The sequence below is a fragment of the Cydia fagiglandana genome, chromosome 7 (genome assembly GCF_963556715.1).
Source record: "Cydia fagiglandana chromosome 7, ilCydFagi1.1, whole genome shotgun sequence".
NCBI classification, from domain to species: Eukaryota; Metazoa; Arthropoda; class Insecta; order Lepidoptera; family Tortricidae; genus Cydia; species Cydia fagiglandana.
In genome coordinates this window covers 13,398,102-13,415,972 of record NC_085938.1, presented here as the reverse complement: position 1 = coordinate 13,415,972, position 17,871 = coordinate 13,398,102, and the positions used below count along the sequence as shown (strand labels likewise).

At 36.8% G+C, this 17,871-nt stretch overlaps 1 protein-coding gene across 1 annotated transcript; it reads right to left on the bottom strand.

The window, feature by feature from the left end:
• Positions 1–96: 96 nt before the first annotated feature.
• On the bottom strand, positions 97–17,807 carry LOC134665965 (traB domain-containing protein-like). Its single transcript, XM_063523023.1, has 11 exons — positions 17,646–17,807; positions 16,407–16,627; positions 13,299–13,394; positions 12,455–12,585; positions 12,005–12,129; positions 11,655–11,781; positions 10,279–10,418; positions 9,595–9,746; positions 8,152–8,257; positions 7,543–7,665; positions 97–6,619 (listed from the first exon to the last, which is right to left on the bottom strand). The coding sequence occupies exons 2-10, from the start codon at positions 16,606–16,608 to the stop codon at positions 7,551–7,553; spliced, it is 1,194 nt and encodes a 397-aa protein (XP_063379093.1). The 5' UTR covers positions 16,609–16,627; positions 17,646–17,807; the 3' UTR covers positions 97–6,619; positions 7,543–7,550.
• Positions 17,808–17,871: the final 64 nt, after the last annotated feature.

Here is a 17,871-nt window from a genome sequence, read left to right as displayed (position 1 = left end):
CCTAAAAGGAAATTAATCCAACGCCTTGAAGAAAACAAGTTAAAAAACATCCGTAGGTATGGATCACGCTGTATGGTCCAAAATAAAAGCGAGTGATTTAAATCAAGTCTCTTTAATTTCTCGTTACATTAATAATAACAATATGTAAAGCAGAATATATTTGCTCACTCTTTCAACGACAAAATTGCTGCATACGTTATACTTGAAGAGTGCTTTTTCAAAACTCGTTTCTTTAAAGTTTATAGGTACAGCCTGGCAAAAAAGAGTAGAAATTAATAGGGGCGCCACTGTCGCTTACATGGCAACACAAATAGTACGACCTAGAGATATTGATACTTGGGCCATGGACAGATTTAATGTTCTTGTTTGTATCGACTCTTCCCAAAAGTTATGACTATTGGTTATTCGAATGCCAAATTTGCACACACCCCATATTTGACAACGTCGGAACCGATTTTGGATAATATAGGTAAGTCAAGAAAGTGGACTCCACTCTCATCAGCAGGTAGGTACTGGAAATACAAATTTTGAGTTTTTGTAATGTTCGTTTTTGTTAGCATTAGAAATAAGGTAAACAATATTGATGCGTCTTTTAATTGAAAAACACATTTTAAAAATAAGTAGCCACAAATTATATCTAACAGTTATCAATCTAATATGATCATTTACGTAGGTCACTCAATAAATTTTGACATAAAAAAGCTATTGAAGATATTAGTATTATTTATTTTACATTTTTTCAAAATACTCTCCATTACTCTCTATACAAATTTCCATTCGTCTGAACCAACTTTGGAAGCACTTTTGCCAGTCTTCATCAGATAGGTCCGAAATTGCTTCTTCATATAGCCACGGCTTTTTCAGCACTTGAAAAAAACTTCCGTTATTTTTTCTTTCACCACCGGATACAAAAAGAAATCGCAGGGAGCTAAGTCAGGACTGTAGGGTGGAAGTGGTAAGGTTTCTATCCCAGCTTTCTCAATAAACGCCTTTGTTCTGAGGGACTTATGTGAAGAGGCGTTATCGTGATGCAGCAAGATTGAACAGAAGAGCATGAAGTAGTATTCTCAGGTGTTCCCCGGCTACCATCAAAGCCCATCAAAAAATTGAACCTTTTGCCTAATGGCACACAGGTCGAAATTGTCCAGTTCCTTTTTTGGACGCCCCTTCCGGCGTTTTCCAGGCGTTGCAAACACAGCATTGTTAAGGTCATCTTCTAATACAATTCTCCTTACAGTAGTTTACCTGATTGAATAAATATAAAGAAGAGTTAATTATAATTTCTAGTTAATACAGTTATAATAGTCACATATTTAATATAATTTACGAAACATTTACATTATAAAAATATATCGCAAATCGCAAGTACCAAGTTGGTTGGTTTGTTAACATATTACACATAACCTTAAAAACATAACCTTTGGGATTGATTGAATTTTCAAGAAAACAGTTATTAAAACTTGAAAAACATGGGGATTTTGTAAATTACGCCAGAGTTCACCATTCTTAGTATTCTAAAATCATTACAAACCTGTTATCTCAGCCGTTCTTTGGTAAACATTGTCCAGTTCCGACAACAAGGTTTTGGCTTCAAATTCTGCCAGACACCGCCTGTAAACGTTATAAATAACCTGGCGGGTGCCACTTCGGATCGTCCTGTTCATCATTTGCCACAATAACAACAGTTTACTGACGATAAATTTAAACAATACAATAAATACGAAAATAAACCAACACTGTTGACAACATAGATACTAACAACTGACATATTAAACAGTGTTGTAAGAGCAAAAAAAAATTAGTTCCATATCTACTCTTTTTTGCCAAGCTGTACCGTTGGTTTATGAAATATGCTCGTGTGTTCGAAATTCGAAAATTGAAACAAGCAAATGAATAGTCACATAATTCGGTTACAAATGTAGGTACAGATTAGAAGTCTAAGCGGGCGAGGTGTTCAAAATAATCTGAACTTTATTTTTAAGAAAGTAAAGAGCGTGTTAATATGATTTTGAACATCTGGCCCGATTAAATACATCTGCCGCTGATTGTACACTGCGATCACCGTTTCACACACTATTTCATCATACCTTTATAACTATACAGGGCGTCCCACGGCGATGCCACATGGAGGGAAAGTACCTTAAATATCATAGATAGCATATTTTGCTGAAAGAAGACTTCATTTTATTTTTAAAACTTAGTAAAGTTGCATTCATATTTTTTAAATTTTTTTTGAAAAAAAAATGTATGGAAAAAAATTATCGCGTCATTGGAGGAAAAGTACCTTAATTATTGTAAATGAACATCTTACTGAAAGAAGACATTATTTCGATTTAAAAAAACAAGTTGAATTGCATTTTAAATAATTTCATGGTTAAACCGGGAATCGAACCCGCTACACGAGAAAAAAAAATACCTTGTAGCTTTGTCATACCGATCGAAAGGCTTCAATGTGAGAATTATTTTTATGAAAGATTAGTTGTATGCCCATACGGGAATGTCATTATTCTAATCAAAATTTCACATCAAATGAAAAAAATAATGGTCTTCCTTTTGTTTCCAACACTATGTTATTTGTCAAAAAAATAATTCTCACATTGAAGCCTTTCGATCGGTATGACAAAGCTACAAGGTATTTTTTTTTCTCGTGTAGCGGGTTCGATTCCCGGTTTAACCATGAAATTATTTAAAATGCAATTCAACTTGTTTTTTTAAATCGAAATAATGTCATCTTTCAGTAAGATGTTCATTTACAATAATTAAGGTACTTTTCCTCCAATGACGCAATAATTTTTTTCCATACATTTTTTTTTCAAAAAAAATTAAAAAAGTATGAATGCAACTTTACTAAGTTTTAAAAATAAAATGAAGTCTTCTTTCAGCAAAATATGCTATCTATGATATTTAAGGTACTTTCCCTCCATGTGGCATCGCCGTGGGACGCCCTGTATATGTCTAAATGAATCAGCCGCTCGTGAGGTCCAACTACTTCAGAGTTCAGTAATACATATTACCTGCTCTGAAATCGTTAGAACCCATGAGCAACTACCGACTATAAGAAAATACATATATTGGTTTAACTTCAGATGATGAAGGCGTACACTACAGTCAACTTCGACTAATTGTAAGTTTGACAATTCAGCTGATTCTCCTAACCCCTTAGGGCCACTTGCACCATCCCACTAACCCGGGGTTAACCGGTCGAACCTAAAGTTACCATGGTTACCAGTACAATTTGACACTTGGTGAACGGTTTAACCGGCTATCCCCGGGTCAGTGGGATGGTGCAAGTGGCCCTTATTCATAAAACTTTACAAGCCTCAATTAGACTTTATCTTATCTTTTTCTTACAAATATATAAGTCAAAATGACTGTTAAAGACAACGATTGAAGCTAGTTGCACGTTATGAATATAAACGCCATTAGTGAATAACTTTAGTTTATAAGGCGGTTATCATACTCAATTGGCCTACATTTTTAATTTTAAGCCATTTTCGTCATCCACAGTTAAACTAATATTTATAACTGTGTGTAAACATTTGTGATCACCAACGTATTTTGACCCTGAGTGACCCCGACTATATTAGATGATATTATTTATAATACATAGTGACAACGTGTCGTGTGCAGAGAAGAAGAACATTGATATAACCATTATTATAACAGTTTTGAATGATTCACGGTTAATAGTTTCACCAGACTTATATCGACCGGGATACGAACCGTGATTAACTTTTGTATTGTTTTCGACTTTTCGAGCTCCCGATATTAACTTTGATACCCACCCGCTATATCTTCCCCCGTATACCCGTGAACAAGTTGCGTAAAACTGCTTTTAAATATCGGGAGCTCGAAAACAATACAAAAGGTAATCACGGTTCATATCCCAGTCGATATAAGTCTAGTGGAACCATTATAATGCCGTAATTTGATAATGAATTAACGTATAATATTTATATGGTAAGTCTAAGTCAAAATTCAAAGCTATTGTTGCGATTGCGCTAAAAAAATATAAACAGTTATACGCTTTGTTTTATACTTCGCGACCTATGTTATGAAACTCGAAAAAGGACTTAAAAAATAAATGGCGACGTAGGAGTCTGCCGTAATTTACACCGGTATACAAGGAACTTCTATGAAACTCATCCGCAGGTTCGAAGCCTAATTAATAGCCAATGACCTTTTATTTATGTAGACGTGTGACGTTCATAGTTGACAAAACTAAAATTTGATCCAACGATTTTGACAACTTGACAGGTTGGCGTCACCCATACGACTAACTAAATATAGGTTCCGGAACCTATATTTAATGGCTCATGATCGTGCGCCTGGTACCATATCTACCTCAATTTACTTACATCTATGTTAATAGCTAGAGTTGTGCCGTTCTCGAGAGCGTCATCCAATTTACTATGAGCAATGTTCCCGAGGCGAGAACGTTCCCCACATAAAACAGAGAACGGTTTCGAAAATGGAATGGAACGACTGAAGACCAGCGTCAAGGTGAATACCGCGTGAAGGTAACAGCTTGACACCAAGCTGTGGAAACCTTTTCAGTGACGTTTTAAACCGTTTTTGTGACATGTTTTTGTTAATTTTTTGTTGTCTAAGCGTCCTGAATAAATTTTATTCTAGAACCGCACAACTATTCTATTAGCTGTGTAACTACTAATGAATTAAACTCGTTTTTTGCTTATTGAAGCAAATGAACTAAAACAGACTGCTGATTTTAACATATGATAGCTGATAGTCATCCTTGTTTATATTTTGAACGCAACCGTAACAAGCGTGACAAGATTATCGAATGACAAGAACACGTGTTATTATATCACGAATATTATATCCTTATTTCATAAATGGATGGAGATTTATAATTAATTTCTTACATTATCACAGTCCTTATTAAATTAATTTAAAGAACAGAAAGAATTTTAAATGACTCGCCTAACGATTATAGTTAGTTATATTAAGGGTGGGTTGCACAATCAAATCAACGATAAATTAATGATCAACATTAAGTATGGCGGCTGCAGCTATCAGCACATATACTCGTAGAACTATCAAACAGTTCCATCAAACATATTTTAACGCACAACGATGATACAGACAGATTCGTGCAACAAACCCGAAATCTTATGACAATAAAAAATATTTAAATGTCCAAATGCATCGAATTAATCAATTAAACAAATGTAGGTAAGGAAAAGATGTAAATTTCATAACTATGATAATTAAATGCAAAATACCAGAGGGCTAGCTAGTGCTTCGCTAGAGTGGAAATGCGGTCAGGCAGGCCAACTATTTTTTTCCAGACCCGTCTTTTAGGTTAAAGTTTTTATAACTGCGTTCGCATAGGTAATAAATGTTTTTCTCTTAGTAAATAAATGTACCTATATCATTGTTAACATGTTAAATATTAATATAATGACAATGAAAAAAGTTGAGTGCCATTAAAAGATAATAGATAAGCAATTAGCATAACTATCAGTTTGAGAAAGAAATAAATCAAATACAGATCAAGAATGTCGTCAATGAAAATATTATTGCGTTAAAATGTCGGTTCTAATTAATGATTTAAAACAAAATAACACGGACTGCCTTTTCAACAAAGAAGACTTAAAACAACGAAACATAATAAACTAAAAGCATTTTCTTTATAAATAATTTAAAATATCGATTTTTTTACAACAACATATACAAAACCAAAACATGACACATTTCGATATTTTACATCAAATTCCAATTATGAATCGAATATTTACAATATTTTACGTTTGATATCAACAAACAAAGCTGACATTTTGGCCAAAAGGAGCCGAAAAACGAAATATGCTAAAGCTAAAGAAAGCCCTTTCCTGACTTGTCAGTATTATATCTGACGGTGACCGATCGAGAAATCCGTCGATCGTAAAGTTCCTTAGTAATATCTGACGGTAGTACAGTAGTAAACCAATAGATAGGCAAGATAGGTTCGTTAGGTTGCTTCAGATGCGGCAAACTGTCCAGAAATAGGAGCTCTGCGACTCAGAGAACGAGACAATGATTTTCACGTTTCACGACATGCCTAGGAATTTTATGATCTGGCGGATATTAAGATCGGCCGCTGACATATCCGCAAGAGCGGGCTGCACCCTCGCGTCCGTGATCCACCAATGAGATACTAATGTCAACTAATGCGGCTTAATTTCTTACAATAATTAAAGTTATGGAAGGGCTGCCAATTTTACAAGCGCGCGAAAATTGGATAAATAATATCATTGTTGCCAAGGATTTTTTCTTCTTACAACTTTTAGGCCATACTCGTACATTTATTAGTACCACGAAGTATTTAGGATTTGAATGAATGTAAATTTGGTACCTAACTGCCTACAGCCCAAAAGATTTTGTAACGGGTTTATAAAGAACGAGTGCAAATTAATATCCCAATAATATGTTTATACACACTACAATAATTTTAGCAATTAAACTTTCTAATCAGAGACTCATATTCGCACCTAACCTATTCATTAATAAAATAATAAATCAGATAATTGATGAGCGAGTTTTCATCCAATAATATTTACACTTTAGACTTCCTAAATTTATTATGTGTGTGTTTCCGATGGTCCAATTAGGTATTCTGAAAAGAAATTATTATTTTTAACTCGAGGTTGATAGTATAGTTTTTTTTTATATTGTTCTCTCTCATCTCGCCTCGACTGACAACTTTGACTGACTGGTTGACTTTGATTGTCGATACGAATTAAGTAAATAATACATTTATCAGGCGAGTGTAAGCTAAGGCTTTATAGCTCTTAAGCCTTATGGCTTATAAGACAAGACAAGCAGGCAAGTTGGTGGAAATCTATTTCTGTGGACGTCACGCAGACAGACAGTTTGAGTAATCATAAATCTATTAGCCTTTCTACGTATCTGATAATACTATCGAATTCATTTGTCAAAATAATAACCACAAAGTATTCTTTGACGTTTTTGAATCGGTAACTTCATTATTCGGTCGTCCGTGTAGACCAAGGATCTCTAAAATGTTTGATTCGAAGTCAACAACCAGACCTTCTTTCGCGGACCCGACTGTATGGAATGGTTCTATTCACGGGGCGGATTAGCAGGCTACGGCGCGGACCGCAGTTTGGAGCAAGGCCCGGAACCGGATTTTTCTTCATGCAAAAAATACCGGTAAAATTACGTTCTTTTTTGTTCTTTGTTTTATTTGGTTTATTTAATTTTTAATGGGACAATCCAATAATACGAGGTTGTTACCTAAATTCATGATTCAGACCTACGTAAAGAGCATACAATAATTAAAAATATCGGGGTTTTGAAAAAAACTGGTTCCGAGCCTTGGTTTGGAGACCCCCGTTCTAGACAGGCGGATACAGTCAGCAGCAGAAGTTGCTAAGCGGGCTAGGTGTTCAAAATGATCTTGACGAGACTTTATAGTTAAGAGAATGAGAGCGTGTCAAGGTAATTTTGAACAGCTCGCCCGCTTAGCAACTTCTGCTGCTGACCGTACATTAGTGCATCAGGTAGTCGGGTACTCACTGGGTGCATCACGGCAGCCAGCGGCGCGGCCACAGCCGGTAGCCCGCGTACACCAGCGCGCCCACGCACGCCACGCGCACCGACACGCGGATGATGCGAGTTGACAGGGACTCTGGCGGGATCCTGCAAATAAAAAGATTTTTGTGGAAACTGGTCTGTTTAAGCTAACACGAACTATTATACTTAGTAACCTTACTTTTGAGTTTAATTACAGTGAGACACCTCATTCTGTTCTCGTATTTTTCTTTTCTCTTAATAAATGTGTTAATTATAATTATACAGAAATTTGACTCTTTGAGGGCAGGATCACCAGATCCTGTGAGGTGAGGATCACCAGATCCTGAGTGCAGCTACCAAGCTGCACTCAGTGGGCCTACCGCGAACGCCGAAGTTCCCAGTTTTCTGGCATCCAATTAAGGCGTAATTAGAGTGACATTAAAATCATGGATATGTCGACTACGAAATAACTCGCGTTTTGGTAAAAAAACTGACGTAGGTATAGAGTTACCACTCTTTCCTTACTTATATGTCTCTATGATTAAAATCCACTCTGTATATAGTTGCCTAGTAACGAAGCATAAAACAACAGGATTTGTGGTTGGTACTGACTTGAGTAGAGGCGGGATGTCCTGCGAGCGCACCTGGCCCCAGTGCTGCACGATGCCGGCCACGTGCCCGATGCCCACCACGCCCACTATGCGGCACGGCTCTCGCCCTGAAACATTACACGCTATGAGATTTTTTCTAGATATATATACAGGGTGATTTCTGGGTCGTGATCCAGAACCACTTTTTCTGACTCTGTAAATGATCCACATTATCAAATTTTGATTAAAAGATAATTAAGTACTTTAATTATTCTTATTTTTCAAGTAAAATTAATGTTATACTAAGTTAGTATGGTCACCCTATGACTTTTGACATACGCTGTATGGAAAGCGACAAGACGTCACATTGAGTAGAGTCACCAAATTGTATGCAAAAATGTTTTTTCCTACTTTTCATCTGGAAAATAATCATCATTATTGGTGATAAACAATAATTAACAACATCATTAGGCTCATCTTTGGATTCTGTATGATGTCTGGCTCTCTTGCTCCACGACCCCGGAATCACACTGTATATAATCTTAAATACTTGCAGATTAATTACTGGTATTACAAGCGCTGGTAGCCTAGCGGTAAGAGCGTGCGACTTTCAATCCGGAGATCGCGGGTTTTAAACCCCAGCTCGTACCAATGAGTTTTTCGGAACTTGTGTACGAAATATCAGTTGACCACCAAATACCACGAAATACCAGTCGCTTTTCGGTGCAGGAAACCGGGCTAATCCCAATAAGGCCTAGTTTCCCCTCTGGGTTGGAAGGTCCATCTGACCTTGACAGTGACGGTCGCTTCCGTAAAAACTAGTGCCTACGTCATTTCTTGGGTTTAGTTGTCATACGGACCCCAGGCCCCCATGAGCCGTGGCAAAATGCCGGGATAGTGCGAGGTAGAAGAAGAATTACTGGTATTACGTTACAGAAGGTCTCTCGCCTAATGTAGACGCCGCGACCTGTCGACGAAGCGACGCCGCTATGCATCACAAATCTCAAGGCTTCTGCAGATCTTACAACAAATCGCTTGCAATTGTCGAGTAAGGTTTGTAGAGGAGGGTACTAATAAGAAGTTACACAGAACACTGAGCTCCGAAGGAATTCTTTATAAACTACATAATTATATCTCAGCGACGCTATCGATCCGACTGCGTAAATCCAAGATGGCGCCTGCCAAGTGCCAATGACGGGGTATGCTCCGAAAGATAGTGTTGTGTTTTTTGAATCATCTTTTCAATAGTTAACAGTACAGTACTTAACTTAGGCTAACAGAGAGTGGCAGAGGTACATGTCGCGCTCTAGCACGAACACACGCTTCAACGCTGGGAATTCTTCTGCCATCTCTTCCAACGTGTTACAACATGTTACATGTCGCCATAAATCTTACGGCTTCTACAGATTTTGCAACAAATCGCATGCGATCATCGGTGATGTTTGTGAAGGTTACTAGTACTCACTGGGCTGCAGCGCCGCGACCTGCAGAGAGTGGCAGAGGTACATGTCGCGCTCTAACACGAACACACGCTTCAACGCTGGGAATTCTTCTGCCATCTCTTCTAGCATGTCTTCCAGCATCTTCTTTTGTTTACACTTCTCTACCTCCTCCACACTGAAAAAGAAAACACTTTTAGGGTTGCGTGCAACGAAAAACGAACGAAGTGGATTGCGGTAAGCCCTCTGATGCAAATACAAATGCATTTATTTCATTACTTTTTACATCCGTTCTTAGGTATAATATAAAGGTTAGGTAGGTAATTAGTCCATCTTAGGTATAAGGAATAAGTTGGTAAGTATTTATCTAAACATTGTGCAACAAATTGTGTAAGTAATGAAAAAGGTGCGAGTACAGCTCCGCGCAATTTCCTTGCGAGGCATATTGTTCGTATGGACTCAACTTATAGACTGGTTGGATGTGAGGAAGCGTATGGTCTGGCCCCAGGTCAAGGAGGCGATGGCTCTGTGCAGAGTGATATCTATTGCTCGGTCGCCTAACTGGACCATGCAGTTGGGTATCTTTTCTATCTTTCATGTATATTCGAGTAACAGAGAGGCAAATATACGAACGAACATAATGGATTGCAGTAAGCCCTCTGATGGACGCGGCAACTTCCACGCGAGGCGTTTTGTCCGTATGGACTCACCTTATAGACTGGTTGGATGTGAGCAAGTGCCATACGAAGCGTATGGTCTGCCCCCAGGTCAAGGAGGCAATGGCTCTGTGCAGAGTGATGTCTATTGCTCGGTCGCCTAACTGGACCATGCAGTTGGGTATCTTCTTGGCCTGCAAAAATTTGTTTTATAACGTAACTAGCACAAAACAAGTGTTTCAATCACTTTTTTTGTATACTGTTCCAAAGTTTTTAAAGTGCCTTTATTTAAATTTTATTTCCACAACTCTTAATGGGTCCATTAAATTAAATCTAAATTTATTCATATGAATTATTGAACAATTGCTTTGTATATTTGTTGTTTGCCCTTTTTTATCGATCTTGGCCACTATAGTTCGTTTTTTTAGCATTAGAAATAAGGTAAACAATCTTGATGTGTCTTTTAATTGAAAAATACATTTTAAAAACAAGTTACGGCAAATATGTAACATTTATGAATCTAATACGATCATTTATATTCTTCTGCTTTCATAAGTAATAGTTACTGATGTTTAAAAAGCGTTTTTGTATTAAAAGACATGTCAAAATCGCTTACCTTCATCCAAGTTCTTTCTAATCCTAAAAAAATCGAACTATAGGGCCGCAATCACACCGGGTCGTTTGCTTTGCTTTGTTTTCATGCTGCGAACGATCCATCATGCCCTCGTCGGAACAGTTAACTGACCAGTTTTAATCCTTATTGCAACGAGATAAAGTTTATCAGTTATCAGTAATGCCCGTAACTTGCCTCGGCCATGGCACGTCGGAACTCGCCGCCGGGCGCCATGCCCAGCTCGCGTGTGATATGAGCGGACATGTTTAGGAGCAGAATGTACATGAGGCCGTTGAACACTCCGTTCTGGGCCATTGTTGTCCTGAAAACGCTTGAGATGTTAGGTACTCACCTCAGCCATGGCACGTCGGAACTCGCCGCCGGGCGCCATGCCCAGCTCGCGTATGATATGCGCGGACATGTTTAGGAGCAGGATGTACATGAGGACGTTGAACACTCCGTTCTGGGCCATTGTTGCCCTGAAAACGCTTGAGATGTCACACTCACCTCAGCCATGGCACGTCGGAACTCGCCGCCGGGCGCCATGCCCAGCTCGCGTGTGATATGCGCGGACATGTTTAGGAGCAGGATGTACATGAGGCCGTTGAACACTCCGTTCTGGGCCATTGTTGCCCTGAAAACGCTTGAGATGTCACACTCACCTCAGCCATGGCACGTCGGAACTCGCCGCCGGGCGCCATGCCCAGCTCGCGTGTGATATGCGCGGACATGTTTAGGAGCAGAATGTACATGAGGCCGTTGAACACTCCGTTCTGGGCCATTGTTGCCCTGAAAACGCTTGAGATGTCACACTCACCTCAGCCATGGCACGTCGGAACTCGCCGCCGGGCGCCATGCCCAGCTCGCGTGTGATATGCGCGGACATGTTTAGGAGCAGGATGTACATGAGGCCGTTGAACACTCCGTTCTGGGCCATTGTTGCCCTGAAAATATTATACGTTTGAGATGTCAAAGTTCAGTCAACTGATACTGGGATTTTGCACAGATGTAATCACATAGCTAAAAAATAATTTAATCTCGCAATCGAAAATAGAAGCAAGTAGTCATATGTAGGTATTAATAACCGCTACTGAAGTTGAGTTCAAAAATGTAAACAAACCAAACTGAAACGTAATAAATAACAAATACTTTTGAATTTTAACTCACCTTATCTTCTTAATGTTAATATTTTTAGCTTCTCTTAAAATTATTTCTTCATCTAGCAATAGTATGTTGGTTCTCTGTTCACACAACTCAACCATTACAATATGCGGGTTCACCTCTTGTATTACCTAAAATAAACAATTTTAATAAGCAGAATACCAGTTTAATTTGAAAAATAAGGCACGTTTTTTTAACCTGCTTGTATTACACTATTAACTGATTATATTGACTTTGCAATCAAGGTATTCACTAAGTAATATTGACATAAGGTTTAATATTGCCTGTACAAAAGTTTTTTAACTTCACTATTTTAGTAATCAATAATCATGTAATCATGCCTTGGGCATTTGACATAGTTTTTCTCTACGTAATACCCATACCCATATTACCCATACCTATACGCATACCCATGTTACGCTTTTTATTCTTTGCTTTATTGATATGATATCTTACCCTGGACACGTCTTCTTGAGATTGCAAGCTGAAATGGGCAGTGCCCACCAAGTAAACCTTTCCGCCGTCAGGGGCATCCAACACAGTGACAGTGCTTGGCATTCCATCGTCCAAGGGCAAGTCAGGGACTCCTGTAGTGTAGAAACAGTGTTAACCATGTCAGGGCTAATTTTTGAAGGCATAGTTAGTATCTATAGCTGGTTTACGATCTTTATAGTTCGTTTTTTTAGCATTAGAAAGAAGGTAAACAATCTTGACGTGTCTTTTATTAAAAAATATTGAAAAACGCTTTAAAAAATTGTTTATATTACTTATGAAACCAAAAGAATGTAAAAGATCGTATATGATTTATAATTCTAACATATTTGCTGTGAGTTATTTTCCAATGGTGATTTTTAATAAAAAAAACATGTCAAGATCGCTTACCTTCTTTCTAACGATAAATAAAATGAACTATGTAGGTATATGTATAGTAGAAAATTTTCCGACTCGAGCGAAATTCGAAGTTATAGCTGTGGAACAGCCGTTTATGATTAATTGATTCGTTCGCCTTATGCAGGTCCGGAGGTTTCTTATCTTATCATAAAAACAGACAGAAAATGTAAAAGGCAATTTGTTAAAGTGATAAAGAAGGAAATGTTGATGAACAGTTTTAATTTCTAGATTCATCTGAGCTTTGATAATGTCGTAATGATCATGCAATTAATCAGATTTTTTAAATTTGTATGCTGTTCGGAAAAACAATTATAACAAGTAGAAAGAAATAACAAGAATATCCCGGTAGATACAAATAAATCAGTCTATAACAAGATAAAAATGAGGTCTCTTTTATAATTAAATTTACCTTCAATATCACATTCTGGGTTAGAATCAGCAATCTGATTATCTGAAGGGCTCTCTCTTTTCTGATCTGGCGTGGAAGTCACAAACTTAGGTTTCTCTGTAACAATACATTAAATTGTAAAGCGTTTCGGCAATATACTTATTTTTGGTACCTGAACAAAAATTTTAATTACTTTTTATATAATTACTTCTTCTTATTGCGTTTTTCCTTTTTAAAGACATTTTAAGTGTGTCAAGTGTCAGCTGTAGCCCTACTGAACTTTTATTTACCCACTCAACTGCGGGGAAGCCCTAACAGTGCATCAGCTTGGATTGCAAGATACACTTATTAGATTATCTACTCACGGTACAATCTGTTATAAGTTTTTGGCTTAGTCTAGTAGTCTTATGGTCTTAGTGTAAATGTGTAGTTTAAAGTAAGTTGGGTCAAATTACTTTGATGTAAGGATGAAAAAAAAACGAGTTCCGGAGTTTTCTTTAGTATCTCTTCTATTTACAATTGCATGATTGTAAATATTCATATTCATATTTATTTATTGCAACCATGGTATTTCTATAGATGGGTCATTCTAAGTTAAGAGGTAATCGCTTGTATGAAAAAGTGGCACAACATAAATGTTAAAATTTTGATCTAATTATACAATATTTTTATAGAAACAACTCTTTTATGTATATTTGTAAGCGGATCAGTCATTTTTTTAATTTTTTACCATTTTAGAAGACACCAGGGGAGAGACCGTACTTTTTCTATGTAATAAAGAGAGAAGGGTCTCTCCCCTGATCTCTTTAAAAACATAAACAAAATCGAAATTTTGACCAGCCGTCTTACAAATTCCAGCAAATTAAAGTGTAATGATTCATTTAAACAAGAATTCATACCTCCACTGTACATTTTGGAAAATTATGCGCCAGGGGAAAGACGCCAGGGGAGTGACTTTTTCATGTCAATATCAGATATAATTGTGAAAGTATTTACTGTAAATAATTAAAATAAGTATTTATACAAACTATGCATAAACTATAGTAAATATACAAATACAATTAAGTATTTATATCAATATTTTTGAAATAAAACTGACCAGGGGAGATACCACTTTCATAAAACAACATTGTCAAGTAAAGGGGTCAATGATCAAAATGACTGACAATTGGAATCAAAAGATGACTGTCGCAGGGTTGGTTGTTAGTGTTGAATCAAATGCATTGCTATTGGGATTAAAATCTCAATAATTAATATTATAAACCCAATATTTTTACATTTACATAATAGCCAGGGTAGGAGACATAGAATTTGGGGGACAAACTTTAACATAAGTAATTTTTATGAAAAAGAAAAATTTAAAGGATTTTATTAATAACATTACAACAAATATTCCTTTTAATTTATGAAGTATACTAAATTCAACGGATTTATGGGAATTACATCTGGATAAAATTAGTTATTTATTGTAAAACCTGCAAAGGGACAGGCCAGGGGAGGGGACTTTTGCATGTTTGAGGTGCAATTGTGACAGAACTGAATTAATTAATTAATTGAAATTGAGTGTCTATATAGGAAATGCAATCTTTTAAGGGAAATTACCATAATTTATTTAAATTGTTTAAGAAAAGTATGAATATGTATCATGGACACCGTTAATACCTCTTAACTTAGAATGACCCAGATATTACAATGTCTGGGTAGTTCCACATGGACCCTGTGAGGGCATAGCAATATTACATGCTTAGGATCTAATTTTAAATCTATGTGTATAATATGAAAGTAAGTCAATTTAGTTTTTTGTGTTTAGATGAAAGTCGAATTGAATCAGTTAATTGTCAGTAATCAGTATGTGTATTCAATACAAATAGGCAATGAATTATTTATTAAGTAATGTCAAGTTAATGAGTATAAAAATAATGAGAATGTAGATTTAATGTAGTAAAAGTGGATTAATATTTAGATGCAAGATGTCAACAAATTGATTCAATTTAACCTTACTTACAGATAATGTCCGAATTTAAAGTTAGTGCACTTGCCCTTTAGCCGTCTTAATAGCCAAAAATAACATAATAATAATAATTAGGTCATTCACACCACATGCCTAGTAAGAAAGGTAAGTGGCGTAGCATGAACTAATTTAGCCGTGGGCGAAGTCGCATCTGCGAGGCCCTTTTATTTCACTGTGCCCAAAGGGGCCTCGCGCGAGGCCCCCCTTGGGGCGCGAGGGCCGTGGGCGGCGGCCCACTTCGCCCACCCTTAGATACGCCACTGAGGAAGTTACCTATCTATAAGTAAGCAGTCAACGGATATATCTCCTTGTAAATCATTATGCAGATGGTTGTTAAGTAAGATTGCGTGCTACCACTTCAGTACTTAGCCTGGCACTATTGACTTTTTATAGCAATAAAAGTGTGTCACTATATGTCTGTTGTGCAAGATATTATTGCAGGTGACATGGATGGAACATGTTCATAGACACTATTATGCTGTTGAGGACTTGCATGGCACTGTACAATGGAACAGTGGTGGTTAGTTTGTAATTAGCCTTGCTACAAAAGCAACTACTATTCTCTATTCTTTAAACCTATTAATTTGGCTGTGGTCAAAAAAGTCCCAGTAAAGTAGATCTTCGATAAACTGGACCGTTGCTAATCCCTAGCATACATTTATGACTCTTCTAGTTTCCCTAAAATTATCATTTAGCTAAACAAACCAAATTCATATTTTTGTTGCTTTTTGAAACACCAATAATAAAAGATTTTTGGAATTTTTTTTTTTAACAATACTAGGGTGTGTCCTCTGGGGCTTTAAATTTTCATAGTAGGTGTTCAACAGAAATAAAGGTGCATGGGTAACTTCCAAAGCAGGGTAATTTTGAAAATGGCTAATATCTACTAAACCAGAAGCTCATCACAAGTTTAGCAACATTTTATGCTACTCCAAAGCTTATCATGGTATCTTGCTTTTTGCTATTACAAAGTAGTTCTGTTTAGTAGATATTAGCAATTTTCAAAAGGACTCCACTTTTAAAGCTACCCCAATGCAGTAGGAGATATATTTTTTTTTTATACTTAGCTTTGAGCGATCTCATAAACTTGATGTAAGAGTTTAAAAAAAGTACATTACCGCTAGTCCCTGGGCCCATGTTCCCTGTTATATTGAGATGTGTATCTCCCCCTCCGTCTTCAGCCCTTATGAACACTTTGCATTCATTAACCAAGTCACACTTCACATTGGGTTTAGGGTTAGGCTTTAATAATAATTCCTCCTCGTCCGGGCCCTGCTTGCCAGCCACACTGTCACTTAACAGGGAGTCAGCAGCATCCATTTTATATCAGAGTAGGCACCTGAAAAATATCATTATTTTAGTTTTACTAGTGGGGAGACACTCCTGACTTGATTCAAACTGAGCTCCGTTCGGCTCAGCATTGCTCCGAGCAATTATTAGGGTTGGCACCACTAGACTTCCTTTTGCATACACAACCACAGATAAGATAATCACTTGAATTTTGACAACCCTAAATAGCCAAAAACAACAACATAAAGATTGGAGGAAGCCTTTGCCACCTGGCAAACGGACACACAAAAAGAAAAAAAATGGAAAAAGTGAAATATGTGAACAAGAAATATACCTATTGTCCGAGTAAAGGCTAAATAAAAATAAAATAAAAAAATAGTCAAAAGGGATAGTGCCATATATTAGAAAATGATAGCATGATTAGACCCTGAACTGCTGTCAAACTTTGGGTTTGCAGGAAGTGTCCTTTCTGTATGGTAGTACTAGTCACCTGCAATAATATGTTACTCTTCAAAGGCCGCAAAAATATGTGAAACGCTCTTAAATATGGCTCTACAAATAAGATTGTGTCAGATATTTTTGCGGCCTTCATTGTTGAACATATTATTGCAGGTGACTGTACACCAATGGTGGTTAACTAGGATATGACTGGCACAAGGTGGCATGTCAAAGGTGGATCAAATGCACTGCTAACTCACAATACATTTCTTGTATGTACCCATCTTGTTCTAAGTAAAATATTTTCTTGGGAGCTTTAGCAACCTTACTAGACACCAGGAAACACGAAATTACATACATCCTTACAGAATAAGTACAAGTATCTTGTGATTGGTGGTAGTGACGTGTTATTTTCATTTTTAAAACATGATGTACGGAAAATGATTTGAAATACATTATGTTGCAATAATACAAGACTACGACAATATACATGATAAAACGCAACCGTGAGAAACATATCTATATGAAATACGTAATATTGGCTAAACTTCTTTTAAATAAAACTTTTTTTATAAAAAATTTATAATGATCGAATAAATGTATTTTTGTAACAATTTTACAACACTTACTCTTTGCACAGACTTTAATGTACATAAGCGGGTTAGATATGTAACAAGAAGCAAAAATATGTAGGAAAAAGAGAATTCCAACTCTTTTTAAAATGAAAATATCGACAACGACATGAACACGAAACGATCAACGCAACGCAACGTCACTCGAATATTTTTCGAAATGACACTTGCGTTTCCAGTGCTGCCTCGAATAAAACTCAAAATCCCTTCAATTAGTTCAATT